This window comes from Symsagittifera roscoffensis, chromosome 4, assembly GCF_963678635.1.
Source record: "Symsagittifera roscoffensis chromosome 4, txSymRosc1.1, whole genome shotgun sequence".
Taxonomy (NCBI): Eukaryota; Metazoa; Xenacoelomorpha; order Acoela; family Convolutidae; genus Symsagittifera; species Symsagittifera roscoffensis.
In genome coordinates this window covers 23,475,883-23,498,244 of record NC_087065.1, presented here as the reverse complement: position 1 = coordinate 23,498,244, position 22,362 = coordinate 23,475,883, and the positions used below count along the sequence as shown (strand labels likewise).

At 33.1% G+C, this 22,362-nt stretch overlaps 2 protein-coding genes across 3 annotated transcripts in view; both read right to left on the bottom strand.

Moving 5' to 3' along the window:
• Positions 1–20,277, bottom strand: part of LOC134844569 (sperm-associated antigen 8-like) — a 34,966-nt gene extending 14,689 nt beyond the window's left edge. Inside the window, exons 1-2 of the mRNA XM_063861306.1 lie at positions 20,070–20,277; positions 12,674–12,864 (exon numbers count right to left, since the gene is read on the bottom strand). Coding sequence (XP_063717376.1) covers positions 12,674–12,864; positions 20,070–20,120 — 242 coding nt within the window. The 5' untranslated portion in view covers positions 20,121–20,277. The remainder of the gene's footprint in view (positions 1–12,673; positions 12,865–20,069) is intronic.
• The window catches only part of LOC134843554 (protein disulfide-isomerase A3-like), a 494,465-nt gene that overhangs the window by 86,188 nt on the left and 385,915 nt on the right, over positions 1–22,362 (bottom strand). The window lies entirely within an intron of this gene.

The following is a 22,362-nucleotide window of genomic DNA, read 5'->3' as shown; positions in this document are numbered from 1 at the left end:
TTATTAGAAAAAAAAGTTGGAGAAATATCAATATTTTTAGAATATACATGTGTATGATAATCCTGAGTATGGGTTATAAAATGTGATGTAACCAATTGTCTTTTTGGTATATCTGTCGTATTTATATATTACTTCAGTTGTTATAAATGGTGGTGGTAGCGATTGAGCTGTTATATTGGGTGGGTTTAGTGGGTAAGGATGTTGAGCAATGTTGTTAAGTTTAACCGTGATTTCAAACTTTAATTGTAGACTATTTTGTTGGAGTATTTGGATGTTATGGTCACGAATGTCTTCGTGGATGTCTTGTCTATACTGTAGTCTATGGAGTGCCCAGTTGTGGAGTCGGTTACTTTCCGGATGTTGTCCAAATAATGGTGGGGGTGCTGTGAACGTGTTCCAATCTAATCTTAAAGGGATATTTGTTGATGATTGTTCTCGATATCTAGCGTCGAGGTTATTTGGAAAATTTAGGGGGAAAGGCGTCGGTGAAATCTGGCTTTTTGATGGTGTTGATGGTAGTGATAATGTTTCTGGTAGTGATGATGATGTTGTTGTATCCGTAGAAATGTCCATTGGGTCATTTATTAAATTTGGTTCACCTTGTGTGAATGACTGTGTTGTCCAATATGGTAGTCGTGATGTTTGGTTTGGGGGGTTAAAGGGATTGTCACGTATTTGTTCAGATGTTGGTGTTGAACCTAAGTAATCTGAGGGTATACTTGAGGTGCTACTTTGTGAAAGAAGTGTAGGGGTTTCCGGTAATATGTTAATTGTGTTTTCTGGAAAACTTGGTGATGGGGATTGGGGTATATCAAAATGAACTCGGGGGGTTTGAAAATTTCTATTTCGTCGTGGATGTATAATTTGTCTATTTATTTCAACAGTATTTTGGTTTTGACTAATATTTCTTATTCTATTTAATTCTTGTGGTAGTGTTGGGTACAAAATATATGTTGGTTCACTTAGAGGTGCCTGTCGCTGAACTGGTTCTAATGGTTCAGATAAGCGAGCGTGTCGTTCTTCAAAAGTGTATGGGTTATCTTGGAAAGAAACTCGTGTAGATGTTTGGGGGTTTTGGGTAGTTGTAGGTATTGTCGGGTTTTCTTGGGATGATGTCGGTGAAGACTGACTGTGTGATTGTTGGTTAGCAATTTTTGAGGGTTTTCTGATTGATTTCTCTTAGTGAAAAAATTTATGTTTATTGTAGTATTCTTCAAGGAAAAGAATTAAAAGGATTGTTGCTAAGGCGAATGTTATGATTGCCTTCTTTATACATTTGCATATTGTCAATATTAGGGACGATAAAAATGTTATAAAATTTACAAATAGTAAAAAAAATATCTGTTCTACTTAAAATGGTTCGTATCATTTAAATAAACTTTGGGTTTTCGTACCTGTGAATATGGTCAATGACTTGGGAAAGTTGGAGATATATTTCAAACAGGGAGTAGAAAATTAAAAAAATATTGCAAAAAATGATTAAAATTATTATAAAAGCTTCAAAAGTATCAAAGAGAAATATGAATAAAAGTTTAAGTATTCTTAAAAAGTTTATGAAAATGTTGAAAATTGTGTTGACTGATCGAGAGAAGAGCATTTAAGAAATGGCTTCTTGGTCGAATATTTTTTGTTGTTTGGGGCAATTTTCAAGTGTGGTCGAATTATTTATTGATTTTTTGACAAGTGGGTTGAGTTTTGTGAAAAGTTGTTGGGGGCGAATTTTATGGTGTTCGGGAGGTCTTCTTTGCTTTATTTTTATTTGTCAGGTGATCTGGGGTATTTTTGAGATTTTTGTACTTTAGGCTAAATTAATATGGTCGTATTTTTACTTAAGGCTAATTTATCATTTTTGGTTGGGGGGTTTTTGAGGTCTGAGTTGGGAAAATATTGTTGATCTTTGCGTTATTAGATAAGGGAGGGTTATGATATTATGGTGGTTTTTATTTTAGCTGTCAAGTTTGAGTGGTTTGTTTTTTTTTGACCTGGAGGTTGTAAAATTATAGTTATAGATATGCCTGGAGTTTAATATCTTTCGTCTAATTGGTTTGTGTTATAGTTATAGAAGGTGACGGATTGAATGAATCCTATTGGCTAATTTTGAACTAATTTCGCTGCGTGTTTGTCAGCATGTTATTTTTAAAAATGAAAGTTCAAATTTATTCAGAGGTGCAAAGATTATTAATTTTAAAATTAAAGCTGTTTTTGAAATTCAACTTTCTTTAATATTTTAGATTGTGGGATGAAAGTTTTGTAGTTTTTACGTGGTTGATTTCTAAGTCGTGATGACTCTCTATGTTCTGATTTCTCGACTTGTTCTTGTGGTATAATTTTTTCTATCATTTTTCTATTTTTCCTTTCTTTTTGAGGTATTTTTTGATCTAGCTTTCTTGTATTGTTTTGGGTTGTAGTTGGTTTTTTATTTTGCTTTTTTCAAGGTGAATGTCGTTTTGTTCATTTATTTCATTTTCCGTATGTGGGTGATTTTGAATAACTTTTAAACCTGTGAAAGAATGTAATTGAGTTAGTTCGCGTAGTGCGTATTCTTTTGGGTAGTAAGGCAATAGATTGTTTCGATGTTGAACAATTTCTTTTTGGTCTGAATCGATGATTTTATATGTTAAGTCAGTGGGTTTGGCGATTATTTGGTATGGTCCTTTGCGAAGGGGTTGTGATTGTTTAGAAATTCCTTTTTGTGTATTAAAGTTAGGTATTAAGACAAATGTTCCAATTTTTAAATCTGATGCTGGTGTAAAGAGTGAATTTATTTGTTCGTTAATGTTTTGCCTTTGCAACAATTTTTTTGTTACTCTTTGGTAAATTTCATTGTGTTTTTTATCTCTATTTAAAATCCATTCGGTGTGTGTACCGGAGGCTAATTTAAGGATTTGTGGGTGATGAAAATGATCTTCATCATGCGTGTGTAAAGGTAGGTTATAACAAACTGAGTCTTTATTCGGTTGGCAATGACCTTGTGTATTTTTATGAGAGTTTGCTGTAAAGATAATTGGTTTACGTGGCTTTTGATTAAAAACCATTTCGTATGGTGACATTCCTAGAGTTGTCGTAGTTTGTGAAATATATGCTAAGGGAAATAACTTTACATCTGCTGACCATTCTGTGTATCTTGTATCATTTCCATTTATGATACATCTAAGATATTCTTGTAGTGAACGGTTCATACCTTCGACTAAACCGTTTGTCCAAGGTGCATGAGATGTACGCGGTTTGTGCTTAATGTTATATAAGTGACATAGTCTGATGATTTCATTATTTATGAATTCTGTACCATGTCTGTAACTAAGATTTCGGGTAATCCGAATTTAGCTATCCAGTGTTCATAAAGTGTTGTGTAAGCATAATAAGCGTTACAATGTGGTACTGGGTTGAGTGCTACATAATGTGTAAATGCATCAACAATTACCATAATGTAGGAGTTTCCTTCAGAGGATGGTGAAATTGGTCCTTTTGTATCGAATGAAATACGGTGGTTAAAATATAAACTTTGTCCTTTAAAATCTTGTTTTTGTGCTATTTGTTTTTGATTTGGATAAGGTTTATTTAGCTGACATACTATACAATCATCGCATCGTACTTTTATCCAAATTGCTGCATTTGGGAAATAAATTTTTTTTGTAAAATTTGAATATGTTTTCTATGATCCAGAGTGTCCTTTAGTGTTTTGTGTATGTGAAATGTTAAAAGCTATTAGAATCATACTTAAAGGGATACAGGGAACTATAGAATCATTTAATTGATATTCTAGAAGGTCTGTGTTTTCATTAATTGTTGTATTATTAAATTTTCGGAAATATCGAAGGAGTGTTTTATTTCCTAAAATTGTGGTATCTGCCTTTACGGGCTTAGTTTTGTATTTGTGTCATGATTTTAGTTGTCTAATTACTGGGTCAAGATTTTGATATTGTTTCAAGATATTAATTGTAATTTTATCTGTTGGAGGGAGAAAAATATTTTCAATTTCTAATTTAGATAAGGGAATTGTGTCAAGTGGGTCATGGAGGTCAAAAACTTGATTTATTGTGTATTTTGAATCATTTGTTTGTGGTCCTGATAAATTTATTTTATCAGTTAAATTTTCTTTTTCAATTAACGGAAAAAGGTCTTTTTTATGCGAGTGGTGTTTTATTCGTTTTTGTTGGGTGTTATTTTTTATCCATTGTGAGTATGGAATTGGTTTGAAAGTTGATGTTCCAAGTAGATCAACTTCGTAGTGATTATTTTGGCAATCTAAAAAAAGTGGGAAATGTTGTAGGTTATTTATTTGTGATTGTTCAATGTCAGTTTTTACTGCATATTTGCATTCTAGTCGGGGTGATGTTTCATCTTTTGCAAGGTAAAATTTTATATTTTTGGGTATTTCAACTGTAGTTTTTCGTGTAAGTAATTCAGGTGGTGTATTTCGACTTAATGTATCTGGTAATGCAAGGTTCTTTCCTGCTGTCCAAACTATATGTAAGTTTGGAAATTTCATTAGTATTAACTGAAATCTATAAACTCGGTGATTGGGATTTGACTTTTGTGTAATGAGAAAAATGATTGGTTTATGGATTGTGAATAGAACTGTTGGATGTTTTGATCCAAGTATCAGAAATTCATATTCTGTAAGTGTGTAAATTTTAGCTGTACATTCTCTCATTAGAGTTGAGAGTCGTAGCTCTGCTTGAGTGAATAATCGGGAATTTGCTGATATAAGGTTCATTTTATTTGTACCACTGTGTGATTGTAGTAATGCTGTGCCGATGCCAAAATTTGAAGCATCGCACATCGCATAGCATGGTTGATTTAGATCTGAAATTGTGTTTGAAATTTGTTCAGTTAGAAGTTTTTTAATTTCTTCAAATCGTGTTTGATGTTCAGTGGTCCATTCAAAATTATTTTGTTGTCTGAGGATATTATAGAACGGTCTTAAATATAATTGCATTTTGTAAACGTACTTGCTTAAGAAATTTAACAATCCAAGGAATTCTTGGATTTTTTTTTGTTTGTTGGTGGTTGAAGTTTTTGAATAGCATCAATGCGTGATTTTAATGGAGTGATTGTGTTTCTTTCTATATTATGTCCTAAAAATTTAACTTGTGTTAAAAACAAGTGTGATTTATTGGGGGCGGCCTTCAGATTTTTGTTCTGAAGTATTTTATGATAATGTTCTAAAACTGCAAACATTTCTTCTTTTGTCTGTGATTGCATAAAAACATCGTCTAAATAGGTGATTGCGTTTTTCTTGAGTATTAGTGGTCTAAAAATTTTGCTCATAAAAGCTGAAAATGCTGCTGGTCCTATGGATATTCCATAGAATAGGCGGTTGAATTCATATTGTTGTTTTCCAATAACAAATTGTGTTAAACGTCGTGATTGTTCATCTAGTGGCATTTGATTGTATGCACTATTCATATCTGCGATTTTAAAGTATTTTCCGTTTATTTTTGTTAAAATAACTTGTATTGGTTCAATAGGCCAATTGCATTTTGATTCGTCTATTAGTGAATTGAGGTATCTAGCGTCTAAAACTATTTTTAATGATTCTCTTTTTGCTAGGATGATAACAGGGTTAATAAATGTGTTACATTTTGGTTGTTCTTCTTTTTTACTGGTGAGATAATTTAGCATTGTAGTAAAATATCAAGTAATCTGTTTACTTTGTCGTGTAAATGAATTGGAACTTTACTAGCTCTTTGTTTTTTGAAAACTGCGTCAGGTTTTAACGGGAGATGTAGTGATGAACTGATTTTCCCAACATCAATTTTTGATGTTGCGTAGACTGTTGAATATCTTAACAGTTGTTTTGCTAGTTTGTCAAATTCGGTTTGTGTAATTTGTGAGTGTTCAAAGTTAAACATCGTTAAAAATTGTTGTTGTTCTTTTGTGTAATTTGTGATATTGAATGTTGGTTTAAAATATGGTGTTTTTGTGAAATAATCTGTGTTTCTCTTTTCATTGCTTATTATGTTATTTATGGATAGTTCTTCGTTAAGAATTGTGGATTGACAAATATCTAATAATTGGAGTATATTATTTACGCGGTATGCTATTTCATGTACGGGTGATATTGTAGCGTTTGTTTCGCAATGTCCTAAAAGTCCTAAGGGTAATGTTACTTGATACGGTGTATTGTTATACACATGTAGCGAAATGATGTCTGAATTCGTATTTTTCAAATATTTTATAGATGAAATCGTGATTTTGAAAAACGTATGAATAGGTTTAAACTCAAAGTCTGACATAAAAAGTTGTTGTTTAGTTTGACTTTTATCATATTGGTGAACTTTTTTTATTGAAAAATTATATATATTTCCTGATAGTGGTTTCAGGTGTTTCCGTTGTTGGTTATAAATTGGATAAAATTTTGAGAAGAATGGGGGTTGTTTATTTAATCTTTGAAAAAATGTTAGAGCTGTATTTGTTGTTTTTGTGTACTTATCTTTGATCAGTATTTTACTATTCAAGATATTGATTGTTGGTATATATTTTGATATAAATGGTATGCCAATTATATTGTGTTTAATATCAGTGACATGAAATATTTGTTTAAATGGTTTGTTTAGAATTTTATTTTGCTCCATTGTTCTTGTTGGGAGGAGGAATAATTGGATTTTTCCATAATTTACTAATGTTGATCCTTGTGTTGTTGCTAGTTTACTAGAGGTTGCAAGAGGCGTTAATTTTGGATGTAATGTTTTGATTTCATTCCATGTGGGAATATTAGTTATGTTTGATTCTGCTCCTGAATCAATAAAAAATCAATTTCAAGATCTGGTGGTTGAAATTCTTTGTTTCTTGGACTTTCTAAGAGAAATGGTATTGTCCAAATTTTTTTTCTGGGTTGTTTTTTTTGTATATTTTGATAAATATGATTTGTGTTTAAACATTTTGTTTTGTCATTTTCATCGGGTTTATTTACCGTGTTAATTTCGTTCATTTCTTGTGCAGTTTGTGTAGTATTGATGGGTTCAATATAATAATTGTGAAGGAGTTCCAATTGATATTCATATATATGTGATGTAAAAGGTTGTTCATATATGATAGGTTCGTAGTCGTTTTCGACTGTTATCATATTTACGGAGATGGTATTTTCTGTATCACTTTCTGTATCTGATGATCCACAGTTTATTTGATTTAGTTGTAGTTCGTTACTTCCTGTGTCATCAATACCTGGGGGGTCTGATGTTGTTTCTTCATTTGACTGTACTTGATTAATATGTCTTTGATGTTTTGGTGTACTACTTCTGTATCGATCTTTAGAATTATTTTAATGGTTATTATTCCTATGTGGTGACTGGGAATAATTTCTATATTGATTAGTATAACTTGAATTTCGATTTTGTGAATTATTTCGTGATCTGTTTTGATAATTGTCATTTGATCTGTGATAATTTGATCTATTATATGAGTTATTTCTTGATCGATTGTTCGGGTAATTCTGATTTCGATTGTTCGAATAACTTCTATTCCGGTTATGCGAATAGTTTCTATTTCTGTGTATGATGAGTTTCGTGATTGATTATTTGAGTAGTGTTTATTTCTCGGGTTTGATTGGGAACTGGATCTAGAATTAATTGTGTTGTATTGGAATTTGATCTCGAATAGTTATTTCGACTATTTGATCGATTATAATTATTTTGTAAAGAATTCTGTGTATTTCTTCGTTCTGGTGATCTTCCTCTATAACTTGAGTTATATGGTGATTGAATCCTTGTGTAATTGGTGTTGTTCGGAATTGGTTTTCCTGAACTGTTGTTACTATATACATTTTTGTTTGGAAGATTTTGATCTTTCTTCATACATTGATAGAACGATTTATTTGGTTCTTTATGTTTTTGAGGTTTGTTTTGGTTATCTTGTTGTTTTTTTCTACATTCGGAAATTTTATGTCCGTATCGTCGGCAATAGTTACACCATTTTTTGAAAAATGGTTTGCCTTTAAAATTTGGGTGTTTTTCATAAATATTTAGTATTTCAGTGATTTTTTCAACTAGGTCTGTATCTGATTCCTGTATGTTATTTATATGTGTAGTGTTTGTTTCAATTCGATTAACATATTGTAGTTTTAGATTTTCTGTTTCTTCAAGTTTCATTGTGATTTCCGCTTGCTCTAGTTTGTCTACTAGTTTTCGAAAATCTAAATCTGGTTCTCGAATTGAAGAAGGATGAGATGCTCTGTTTTTTTATTGCTATTTTCCTTAATTGAGGTGTTAAGGTCATCATTAAAATTTCTGTCATTTTTGTGTTTTTATAGTCATGTGTATCAAGTGAATATGCTTTTTAAACTAGTGTTTCGATACGTACTGCTAATCGTTTGATGGTTTCATTTGGTAATCTGCGAATTTCATTACATAAAACTCTTTGGTCTTGTTTATTTCTTTCGGAGTCAAACATTTTCGAAAATTCTTGTGTAAATCTTTTCCAGTCTAATTTTATTTCTATAGGTAATACTGAAAACCATTTTTGAGCTGCGCCATCTAAAATTGTTTGTATCAACGCTGTGCGTCTATGTATCCAATTTTGATGTAGTGGCGTATTAATTGGTTCAGGTCCTATATCTAAAATTAAATTTGCTGTTACTGCATTTAAATAATCTTCTACAGAATATTCAGGGTCTGTTCCTGTAAATACCATTAGTGGTTTATTTGATGTTATTGATGATCCACCCATGAGGTATGGATTCATTGTCACCTGTAGTGATTCTGCGGTATTTGGCATTTGCGAAAAATTTGAAAGTTGATTTTTTGTTATTTCGTGTTGTTGAAGGTAATATGGAAGTGGTATTTCATTTTGCATTTGAGTTGGTTGATACGAGTGCATAGTCATTGGGTTTTGTGGTTGAATCGGTTGAAAAGATTGTGTATTAGTTGGATTTGGCATATGTATTGGTTGTTGATTTCGTGTATCTGTTGGATTTGGAGAAAAAATTCTATTATATGTATGAGGTCGTCGCGATCATTGTTTGCGATATTCTTGGGTATATGGTGCAAAAATGTCTGGTTGTGAATAATCATCATCAGATGATAAGTATTCCGTATGATGAAATGCTTGCTTTTTATTTTTATTTTGTTGAAAGAATGGGTAATTTTCACTATGATCCTGTGGAGGATGTGAATTAGTTCGAAAATTTACTTAGTTGGTTGTTGTCATTGGGTTATCCCAATAGTGAGATCATACATGATTATTATTAGTTTTTTGTGGGGGTAGTTTGTTTTTGACGAATGTGCATAATTATAATTGTGTTCTACAAAAGTGTTTCTTGTGAACGTTCTTCGTGGTTTTGATGGTACTGTCATGGGTCTATATGTTTGATAATCCATATGTGAATATTTTGGAGCAACCGAAGGTTTAACGGTTGATTGTAAGGTTACTTGTGCCAGTGAAGTGTTTGTATTTCTTGGTGTTGTTAAATTTGGATGTATTGGTGAAACACTTTGTTGTGTAGTTGTTGTTGTTTGGACAATTTCTTCATTTATGAAGTGTGATGGTGTTTGAATATCTTGTTGTGTAAGATTTCTAGTTCCATTAAGGTTTTTATTGTGTATGACGGTCGAATTTAAACTGTTATTTCGTGTATCAGGTAAAAATATATTGTAGTTTAATGCTGTTGCATCAATGGTTAGTGGTACTACTTTTACATAATCTCTTTGGTAAGATATTGTACTTATTGCTTGACTTGAGATTGATTGTGGAATATTTATAAATGTAGGATGAGACCATTCAGGGTCCCAAACGTAGTCTGATTGTTCTGTAATGGCAGTATCATCATTTGGATTTTGAGGTCTGAAATTTTTTCTTGCTTGTGAAATTAAGTCTATATTATGTGTGAAATAATCTATTATAAACCATGCCAAAATGTTTTGTAAGCCATGTTTTGTGTGCTGTGAAACATCGTCTTTAGTGAAATTTTCTTTGATTGTATGCAGAAAAATGAAAATTATGCAAATTCATTTCGTACTTTTGTATGTTTGGATGTTTCAGTTGGTGAGATAGTTTGAAATTCGTTTTTTTTCCAATATAGAAATATAGGTATATATTATTGCAAAAACTTCGTTAGTGAATATAGAATTTGCTCTTTGTGAACTCTGATATTGTATGCTTTTAATATATTCTGAGAATATTTTTGAAAATTCTAATTCAAGATCATCTGTTTGAATTACATATGTACGATGATTCGTATTTGGTGTGCTGAATTCTATGGTGTAGATTCCATATTGTTGTGTTAAGTTACATATATCTTTCAGATAATGTTCAATAATTTGTCTTTTGATTTTTACATCTGGGAATTCTGCTTTGCATGGACTGATTCCGGGTTCAAACAAATTTACGAGTAAATTCTTGCAAAAATCATGTTGCCCTCTAGTATCGGGTGCATCTATGAGGAAGGGGTAAACCTCTTCGTCATCTGGACTATCGTCACTTTGAGTGTGGCTCATTTTTTCGTTTAATGACTGTTAATATGTAACTATCGATGTGTCTAATTGGTTGATTCTAATTATACGAGTGTACTTGTTTGTGTTTGTATTGCTTTTTTATTCTTCTTTTTCCTCTTTTTGATGAATTTGAAGTTGTTTCTGAATCGGAAAAATATATTTGATTGTGAATGGGACAATTTTTATCAATTGATTCTTTTAATTTGTAGAGTTCATCTAAATTGCTGGCTTCTGATTCTGAAAATGCGTTTTTTATTTTTTGAAAATCTTTTTCGTGTGATTTGTCTTTGTTTGTTTATGATTTTTCTTTTTATTGTTAGTCGTTTTGTTCTAATGTATCCAACTGTTTGTGTATGAGGTGTGATGACAAGATCGTATTTTTGGTTATCTATCTCACAGTTGTGTAAAACGATTGTTTGTTTTTTTCCTAGATTTTTGAATGACATAAGGTTTAGGATGAGGGATGCAAAAGTTGTTAGGTATTTCTATTTTCTTAGACTGTTAGTCCTTACGATTTTTTGGTTAGCTTAACCTGGGTCTTTTTATTTAGGGTTGGAGAGAAAAGTATATCAATTCCGAGGAGTGATTTTTTACTTTCTCGTGGCTAGTCTAAGCTAAGGTGTTAACTTACATAATCTTACTTAGGGGTAGTGATTGTGTTCAAGGGTTGGAGAATAGTAAATCGATCCACAAGGTTCAGGTATAATTAGAACGCAAGTAGTTCCTTAGGTACTATTTGAAACTTACTAAGTCTAAGATCTATCCTGGGTCTGGTAAGAGGAGGGTTCAAGTGAAGGATGAATAACCGAAGTTCTTCACTGTTTATCCTAATTTGAATGGTTAGTTTTATTTAAAAATTTCTATTAGTCTTGGGTCTTTTGGAAGGGCTGGATAATGAATCGACGTTTGAGGGGAGAGCAAAATTAGGTGGGGGAGAGCAAAATTGTTCTTTTTGATCCAAGGATAGGCCTTGATGATCAGGTTTTAAATTTAATGAAATAGAAAATTTATTAAGATCCAAGGATAAGCCTTGATGATCTAATTTTAAAATTAAACGAATATAAGTTTAATTTGTTTTAAATTTATTTAAGAAAAAGATTTAGTTTTTTGATGATATTAGTGAGCTTATGATTGCTGTTATGTTTAGGTGATGAAGCTGGGACAACAGATGATTTTATGATTACTAACAATTTATTGTCATGCTACTAATTTTTGTTTTTATTTTCACTTAGTTTTTTTCAAACATGTTTTATATAAGACTGCAGAAATTAAGAAAACGATCTGAGATCTTTTTATCAATCGTTATTGTATATCAATAATTTTGTTTAGCGCCTGAAATGATCATGAAGATTGACTTTAAAATTTTATGTTTGCAAATGAAAATCTAAATTCATTGCTAATAAGATTCTAAAATAAAAGTTTGTGTTGGCTTTTGCCGTACGATCATAAAACTATTTGGTAAGTTTCTACTTTGTCGTATGTCGTCTCTTGTTCGAGGTCTTCTTCCAATTCCGGGTACTTCTATTATCGTTCGGAATATCGGCTCTGATCTATTGAGTCGTAGAGACATTTCGATTAAATTATTATCGTATAACATTTTGAAAATGTTTTGTCTAAATTCTAATCTATTTTTGGTTAATTCTAAGCTATTAAGGTCTTATTCGAGACTTATGGTCGCACCAGATGAGTTATAACCGATGTGGTTAACTCATAGAGTAATTTCGGATAGGGTACACCGTCTGCTCGTCACGCTATCTTATTTTCGGCCGGATAGATTCGTGCAACTTCTTAGTCTAATACCGATCCTAATCTTACTCTTATACTTTCTAGTCTCAGGGTGTTTAACTAGTCTCTGCTAGGCTCAATAGATCTAGGGTATACTGGTTTGTTGCGGCTGCTGAAGTTCTCTTGGAGAGACAACTAATTTCTAAGTTAAATTCAAATCTCTCTGGTGCTGAAATTACAAGTAATTTCAGCACTTACAAATAAGTGGGTTGTTAGTTAGATGGATCATGATTGGTTAATATTAAATACTTTACAGTGGTAAAATATCTAATTTATCCAATCATAAAATATAGTTTAGATCAGATTCCAGTATTTCCAAATTTAAATAAAGTTTAAAAATTGCTAAGGTTAAGGTTAAGAATTGATCACACTGAATTTTCTGGTTTTAAAACACATTCATTGTAAAAGTTTTCTTGAAGCACTCAATTTTATTTGTATTATCAGCAATAATTACTTACGCCACTTTTTTGAACAGTGCCTGTTCCAGCAGTGCCATCCGCTTGCCCCCCGGATGGGAGGGGGCGAGTGTTTTGGGGGTGTAGTTCTCCCGCACTTCTGTCAAGTCAGAGGCAGTGGCATCGAAGTTAGTAGACAGAAGACCTCTGTGTCCATTCTTGGTGAAAGTCTCGTCCAAATCGTACACTTGACGCTAAAAACAACTTTAATGGTCAAAATTAGCAAGCGAGAAAAAAATTTTTTCCATTAATTGCTCATGCATTCAACAGCTATGAATCTATGAAAAGTATCAAAGCTGTTGTGATTTCAAATATAAATTGACAAACTATTGTTTTTTTTTACTTTTCTTCATTGCGCTGCAATAGTTTCTTTTAAATAATTGCTCCCCAGATATGATTCTTACAGCCACAACCATTTTAAACAGTTGCCATGAACTTGGCAAAATTGTGCAATGCGGCGGTCATTAAGTGATTACTTTCTCTTTGATGCTCTTCCAGTTAGTCAGTTTAGTTATTGCTACTACCGACCATTGGTAGCTAAGGTATTTGAAGCAGTTCCAAATTCTTGTTCTGACCGTTGAAGAAAAGAGAATTATTGTTCCCGGTATTTTTTTTCTCAGATAAAAGTCGACTTTCTAACTTGCCAGTTTTGAACGGTTTTTTATACCATCTGAAATGCATTGACCTTCTATGCTAAATTTCTTAAAGATATTTCACCTGCAACTATTTTATGTGAATTTATGGTAATGTGAAAATCGTCAACTTGGCTAATTTGAGACAATTAAAGCGGCATATTTTTTCATACTATTATCGCGTAAGCAGCTAATTGATCTGGCTCAAGCGCTCCGGTTTATAGGACTTATAGACAGAATACTAGTAAAAGTACATCATTGTTCCGAATATTTTTTCCCTTGACAAATTTCGAGTTTGTAACTAGCATTTTTTCACGGAATTTCTAAATATTAGTGAAAAAGTATTGTTGTCTTGAGATCAAATTAAAAAACAATATTTCACGTGTGATAATTTTGTAAAATTATAGGGCTTTAAAGGTTGCCAATTTGACTAATTTAAAAATCAAAATTAGAAATTTTCAAAACCGCAAACAACTTTTTATCCTTGGTTAACAATTAAAATTTTTGAACACCCTACCCTAATGATTTATGTTTTTTTTATATAACATTAGAGTTTCGCTGCCAGATACCGATTTATGAGTTCTAAATATATAGACTCATCAAGACAATTCACAAAATGTTTTCTCCGAACTTTAGTTCAGTTTTAGCCTGGTTTAATTTTTAAAAATTCCATTTTTCAGCATAGTAAGAGCTTATTGAGACCTTACTACTGCAAAGTTAATCACAAAATGAAGTCCAACTTTAAGTTCCGGAGAAGCGTTAAACAAAGCTTTCAAAACAAGCTTTCGATAGCTATAAACTAGATATTTAAATTTTGATAAAACTATTATAAGTTAACAAAACTGCTTGTCTATCAGGTAGAATGTATATCATAAAAAATTTTTCTATAAAAAAATAAAAAGCTTTTTATGCTAAATATTTTGACGAGATAATCAAAAAAAAATTGCGTTTTTTCTTCATTTAATCACCCCACGCGTATTTTATTCCTCCTCTTGATAATACAAAGAGTGTATTTAGCGTGTCTCGTATTGTGATAATAAAACCAAAATGCTGGCCTCAAACTATTTCGGAGCGCATTAATTCGGAGCGTGTTATAAGATCGCTATCAATCGCGCGTTAATTATCCCTAATCGGCCGAATTTAAAATTTTCAAACGCCTATGATTTTATTAAAAAATCACCGTAAAAACATCATTTTAAATTTGAGTTCAAGATTTTTGTATCTTTCAGATGAAATAAAAATTTTTGCCAAAACCGTTTAGTTAAAAATCAAAAGTTGACGGATTCAAAAAAAACCGACCCAAGCATAAATATTCTGTTTTCTTCGACAGTCGGAATAAAAATTTAACCCGATATAGCTTTCACTTTTTACCGAATTCAACGTTGTTATAATGCTATGAATCTTGACAAGGAGAGCAAACTAAATATTTTCAATTGCTTTGTTTTTCATAGTTTACATTGTAACATCAAGCTAAAAAAATTTGAAACAAGCCACAAAAAAGATAACCAGAAGCTCTTTCACCTTCCACCACCTCGCAGAAACCTCAATTTTATGGTGTACTCAGAGGTTGTACAATGTTAAGTATGAGGACCAAATATGTTTGTCGTGGCCTAACTTGTCTGCACGCTAATTTTTCGACGATCAATTCATCAAGACCAAAGATGATCAAACGACGATCAGAAATTAAGAACAAAACAATTTCCAGAAAAAACAGCCTAGCTAGAAAGTTTTGAACACTTAAATAAAAAATCCTTTAAACTTTTTTTTTCATTTTGTGTTTGGGTGGGGCAGGGTAATAGAAACAAAGCGAAAGCTTTTTTATTGTGTTATTATGGCTGAACGCGTGATGTCGCAATAAAAGGTGTGAAGAACAAATATGGGCTCTTTTCCGGTCCACTTTTTTTTCTGAAATTAATTTGATTAGAGTCTATTTAAAATGACTTTTATTGTTATAAATTGCAACAAAACATGTCAGCGTGAAAAAGCGAACCAATTTTTACAGCATTTCTTTCATGCAAAATGTCGTGTGAACAATTTTTGTACAGTTTCATTTTTTAATTTTACGAGGGGGGTTTGGAAACTGGAAAAAAACCCAAATATGTTCAGATATGTTAGTTACGTCAAAATGCCATTATGACATCGCAAAATGTTTTTTTTTGAAATTGAAATTGAAAGATTGGGGTTTTTAGCCGAAAGTTCTATCGAACTTGAAAAACTTGTATGATAATTACTTTAGATCGTTGAAATTACGATCATAAGGGCTCTAATATGATATATCACTCAACCCATTCTGATTATTTATTAAGTTGTATTTTGCCAGGAAAAAACAAAATTCGAAGACAAAAATCCTCTCTCTCGTTCCCTTTCCTTTTAGTCACCGTGGGTTTTTTCTACTTCCACCTACATTTGAAAGTCAACTTAGAAAACTTCTTCAACATTTTCACAGAAAAAGAAAATTTTTCACGTTGAATAAATTAGCTCTGAACACACTTGTGTTTCATACCTCAATGTGAAAAATTATGCGTTAGCTAATATCACAGGCAATTTGGGCAGTTTTTGCAATGTAGAGGAGAGGGTGAAAAGAAAAAAACTCTTGTTGCCGTTTCTGGACTTTTTTTAAAATCAATATATTGAATTTGATTTGATTTTTTCGGAAATTCAACTTATGAAAAACTACTTGAAGTGACGGCTCTTTTCCAGGTCCTCCCCTTTCAAAATACAGAGTTTTATGTTTGTTATACGTGTTATTACAGCTAAATGCGTGATGTTACGCTGTAAAGTATGAAAGACAATTCTGTCCAGAATTGTCGATTTGTTCACCACGCCAAATTTCATTGAATTATGACAACGTTAAATAGACTTTTCAAAATTGAATTCGAAAGGGGGGAACTGGAAAAAAGCCAGAATGACTTTTCATATTACAAACTGCAATAAAACGTGTCAGCGTGAACAAATTTTGGCTCTTTTTCATTTTCTTCCCACCTCACACGAACATCAATTTTATTGTCTAACGAGTGGTTTTACAAGGTTGATTAGGAAGACCAAATATGTTTGTCAGGGCCTAATGAGTCTGCATGTTAATTTTCATGACAATCGGTCATTCTGAACAGTAGTTTAAATTATAAAAATTTGCAGGCCGGTGGGAAGGAAAAGAGCCCAAAATTCTACAACATTTTTTGCAAGCAAAATACCGGGCAAACAATTTTTGGCTCTTTTCCAGTTTCCTCCCCCCTTTCAAAATACTGAGTTTTATGTTTGTTTTACGTGTTATTATGGCTAAATGCGTGATGTTACGATGTAAAGTATGAAAGACAATTCTGTCCAGAATTGTCGATTTGTTCACCACGCCAAATTTCATTGAATTATGACAACGTTAAATAGACTTTTCAAAATTGAATTCGAAAGGGGGGAACTGGAAAAAAGCCAGAATGACTTTTCATATTACAAACTGCAATAAAACGTGTCAGCGTGAACAAATTTCGGCTCTTTTTCATTTTCTTCCCACCTCACACGAACATCAATTTTATTGTCTAACGAGTGGTTTTACAAGGTTGATTAGGAAGACCAAATATGTTTGTCAGGGCCTAATGAGTCTGCATGTTAATTTTCATGACAATCGGTCATTCTGAACAGTAGTTTAAATTATAAAAATTTGCAGGCCGGTGGGAAGGAAAAGAGCCCAAAATTCTACAACATTTTTTGCACGCAAAATACCGGGCAAACAATTTTTGGCTCTTTTCCAGTTTCCTCCCCCCTTTCAAAATACTGAGTTTTATGTTTGTTTTACGTGTTATTATGGCTAAATGCGTGATGTTACGATGTAAAGTATGAACAACAAATCTGTTCACAGTTGTCGATTTGTTCACCATGCCAAATTTCAATGCATTATGACAACGTTAAATAAGATTTACAAAATTGAATTTGAAGGGGGGACTGGATAAGAGCCCAATTTTTGAAATTTTTGAGCTTTTTTTGAAATTTGACGAGGGGGTTGGGAAACTGGAAAAGAGCCCCATAATTTGTTTGGCTTTTTTCCGCTCGACCATATTTCAAATATTTTAGTTGCTTTACGTGTTTTTTCAATTGAATGCGTGATGTTAGATCTAGAGTATGAAGAACAAATCACTTCACAATAGTTAGATTGCTTATCGCCAAATTGCATTTCATTGCATTATGACAACGTTAAAATAGTTTTTCAAAGTTTTTCAAAGGGTGGGGGGCTTGGAAAAAACTCATTCGTTTATACAAGTGCGTGTTTCCTTCTCTTTTTAGTTGCGCAAAAGCGCTTTTAGAAAATCTTTAGAAAATTTGGTAGTGGGCAATTTACTTAACTATTATCACACTTTTCAGCATGCACAACCTCGTAAAATCAATCAAAACATCATTCAAGTGATGTTCTTGTCTTGCGGAGATACAGAGTAGAAGAGCCACCAGATACAAAAATCAAATTTATGGTGTAATCATTGACTTTGCGAAGTTGTATAAAAAACCAAAATAAATAATTATTTGACTAATTAACCCAGATACTAATTTTCATAACAATTGAACATTGTGAACAAAGTTAAGGAATAAGAAAAGATTGCTGATGGGTTTTTTTTTCGATCCGTTTTTTTATCTATGCGTTTGGGAGCGGGTTTTTAAAATAATCAGTCGGTTGTTTAAGATCATCAAATTGGTTTTCAGAACTAGCTTCTCTCTGCCCCCTTCCAAACTTTCACGTTCAAATTTGAAAAACTACTTGGGCTCTTTTTCCTCCACCTACCCCCTGTCACACGAGCATCAATTTCATGATCTAACGAGTGGTCTTACAAGTATGAATATGCTGTCCAAATGTGTTCGTCATGGCCAAATTATTCTGCATGGTAATTTTCGGGACAATCGGAAAATTTGAACAAATTCAAGTTATAAAAATTTGCACTTGGGGGGTGGAAGGAAAAACAGCCAAAATTTCTACAACATTTTTTGCAAGCAGATTGCCGTGTAAACAATTTTTGAACTTTTTGAGCCTTTTTTTGAAATTTGACCAGGGGGTTGGGAAACTGGAAAAGAGCCCCATAGTGCATTTGGTTCTTTTCCGCTCCTCCATAATTCAAACTTTTTTAGTTGCTTCAAGTGATTTTTCAAGTGAATGCGTGATGTTAGATCTAGAGTATGAGGAATATATATGCTCACAATATCTAGTTTGTTCATCGCCAAATTGCATTTCATTGCATTATGTTAACGTTAAAATAGTTTTTCAAAGTTTTTCAAAGGGTGGGGGGCTTGGAAAAAAGTCATTCGTTTTTACAAGTGCGTGTTTCCGTTTCTTTTTAGTTGCGCAAAAGCGCTTTTAGAAAATCTTTAGAAAATTTGGTAGTGGGCAATTTACTTAACTTTTATCACACTTTGTCAGCATGCACAACTTCGTAAAATCAATCAAAACATCGCTCAACTGATGGTTTTGGTCTAGCGGAGATTCACAGTAGAAGAGCCACCAGATACAAAAATCAGCTTTATGGTGTAATCATTGACTTTAAGAAGTTGGATAAATAACCAAAATATATAATAATTTGAGTAATTAACCCAGATACTAATTTTCATAACAATTGAACATTGTGAACAAAGTTAAAGAATATGAAAAAATTGCTGATGGCGGTTTTTTCGATCCGTTTGGAGGCGGGTTTTCAAAAAAAACCCGTCGGTTTTTTAGGATCATCAAATTGATTTTCAGAACTAGCTTCTTTCTGCCCCTTCCCAACTTTCACGTTCGAATTTGAAAAATACTTGGTCTCTTTTTCCTCCAACTCCCGTCAACTTTATGGTCTAACGAGTGGTTTTACAAGTAGAATATGATCATAGAAGAGCCATTTTTTGAACGTTGTCATAATGGGCTCTTTTCCAGTTCCCCCCTTTCAAATTCAATTTTGAAAAGCTTATTTAACGTTGTCATAATGCAATGAAATTTGGCGTGGCGAACAAATCGACAATTGTGAACAGATTTGTTCTCCATATTTTACATCGTAACATCACGCATTTAGCCATAATAACACGTAAAACAAACATAAAACTCTGTATTTTAAAAGGGGGGACTGGAAAAGAGCCTCATAATGCAATAAGTTTTGCATGGTGAACAACCAAACAATTGTAAACAAATTTGTTTTTGATTCTTGAATCTTTCATACTTGAATGTTTCATACTTGAAGTTCAGAAAAAATTGGAATGGAAAATAGCAAAAAACCACACCAAGCAAAAATATTCCGTTTTCTTTAAAATTCGGAACAAAAATCTTCAAAGGGTGCAAAAATTAATCCAGAGCATGGCCAAATTGGCAATTTTCAAGCTCTCAGAACTTTGCAAAAATTGATCGGAGGTAAAATATCTTTTTAAATTTGTTTTCAGGGAGTCAATATTTTCAGAACTTTACCAAATCACTATGAAGACCCTAATTAGCAATTATTTTTTGAAAACACGCCAAAAGGCGTTTTAGGGGATTTTTTATAAAGTTTTGCCCAAAATGATATTTTTTCTAGTCCCACGCTCCCCCTTTAATTTTGTTGGACCGATAGCGCTCTTAGAAGTTTTGGCTCTTGTCTAGTTTCCCCTTTCAAAATACCGAATTTTATGTTTGTTTTACGTGTTGTTACGGCTAAAAGCGTGATGTCACGCTGTAAAGTGTTAAGAACAAATCTGTTCACAGTTGTCGATTTTTTCACCGCGTCTTATTTCAAAGTTGGGTTCGGTAAGATAGTGGTGAAGGTAAAAAATATCATGTAATATTTTTTTCTTACCTCCTCTTGCCAATTGTCCAGCAGAATTTTGCCGTCGCCCCCTTTCAGCATTTCAGCTTAATTTAATAAAGTAAATAACTAAAAAACGCAGATTTTAAATCAAAAGTCAACACGGTGTATCTTTTTCGTGTAGCAAGCAAACGGTGTTTGAGCTCAACCAATGACCAAATCTATGTGTATACAGTTTACTTCTGTTGATGGCACAATATAGCGTCAGCATAAGCTTGTAACTCATTAAACATAAAAACGCACGTGCCGGCTTCCCTATAATAAAAATTATAACGCTTTTTTTGAAAAGATTGGAAACTTGAAGATCATTTCGAGTGTTGGGAACCAGAGCTGGACTAGTTTTCCTTTACACCCCACCCCCATGAGCATCAATTTTATGATGTAACGAGAGGTTTTCCAAATATTCTCGTCAAGGCTTAATTAGTCTGCATGCCAATTTTTGTAACAATCGGACCAGTAACGGATTGAGGGGGGAGGGGGGCGGACGCCCTCCCCACAGGGATTCGACGGCTCTTTTTCCTTTTCCCCCCACCTGCAAAATTTTACTAGTGAAGTTTTTGTTCACTTTATCCGAATGTTACAAAAATTGACATGCGAACTAATTAGGCCATGACAAACATTTTTGATCTTCATAATTAACCTTGTAAAACCCCTCGTTACACCATAAAACTGATGCTTATGTGAGGTGGGGGGGGGGGGGGGGGAAGGAAAAAGAGCCGATTCGACCCCTGCCGACCCAAAGGGTCCCCCTTTGTACTATTTTGAAATATAGATTTTTGGCTGACTGACCTTAAAATTTTTCTAAAGGCGGCTTTTCGAGGGGGGAGCGATTTTTTGGTCAACATTTTCCAAAAAGTGTCTAAAAACGCCTTTCTTGGCCTGTTTTTTGAAAAATTTGCCTCCGGTGCAGAAAATGTGGTCAAATTACGGTTTCTAAAGTGATTTGGGAGAGCTCAAAAAATCATTTTGGTCGACCTAAAAAAATGTCGAGGTAAAATCTGCCCCCAAACCCCCCCCCCCCCCCCCCCCCTCGAGAAAATCCTAGATCCCCGCCTGAATCGGACTATGCTAACAGTAACTAGCAAAAATTTGCAAGTGGGGAAAAAGGAAAAATATCCCAGATCTTAAAGCAATTTTGTGTGATTGTGAGATGGTTCTTTACCACAGTTGTTTTTTCTCGATATTTTTTGGCTGACAACGGAAATTTTTTGTAAGGTTTTGGGGGTTCAAAGATTTCAAATTTGGCAATCTACAAGCAATTAAAGGACGATATGTTTCGGGATATTAACGCGTAAGCAGAGATTTAATCCATGATGGAAATTGTTCCAAATTGAAATTGGTCATGCTATTTGGTACATTTAATACTTGCCTATATGCAAAATATACCACTCCAAGCTTTACATATCGTGTGGGGGGATGATGTTAGAAAATAAGGGTGATAATTTCGACGTTTTAAATTTTGTTTGTTTTTTTGAACATTTTATCCGTTTTCCAAATTAAGACTTATTGCATAGACTCTAAAAATTGTCGAAACATTCAGGGCTTGGCCCTCATGCGAGCAGTCATATTTTGTATTATTTCTATAAAAGAAGGCTATCAATTACTGGAGGGCTATACTGGAAAAAACCCTTCTATGAGACGCGCTTTTAAGTTTTAAATCTTGAACAAGACTGCTCGTATATCAGGGCAAAGCTCTGATTGTTCCAACTGCCCCTTAATTCATATCGAATATTTTTTGGGAAAAGAAAATATTGAAAAACTATAATTTTGGAAGATATCAAAAATTATGATGGTATTGGCCTAATTCCGACTGGCTAGAAAAAAGCACGAAGATTTAAAGTATTTGCCGTCAACCAGCAGCCGTCAATGGGGACCTTTCTACTTTTCGTTGCCTTATAATTTTTATGCTAGTGTTACATTTGCTAGTTTACTTTTTTCGCTTCCATAGCCTCACTTTTTTTGATTTCATGGACTTATAAAACTGCTCTCAATTAGTTGTACTAATTAACACTTGACACAGGTGGGTCAAAATTGGCTGAACCAGTGACTTTTAAAGTTTTATCGACCTCGTCATGCCATGCATCGACTTTCTTCTCTTACAGCAGAGTCAATTCCAGTAGCGCTATACGAAAATAAAAAGACTGATTAGCTAGCCTCTATTCAATTTGGAACGAATGTGTTGTACAGCATAATTCGCCGCGTATAAATAACTCGCATTACGTTTTCAGCATTATGAATAAAATCTTCGAAGAGCGCATGAAATAGTCCAGAACAAGGCCTAATT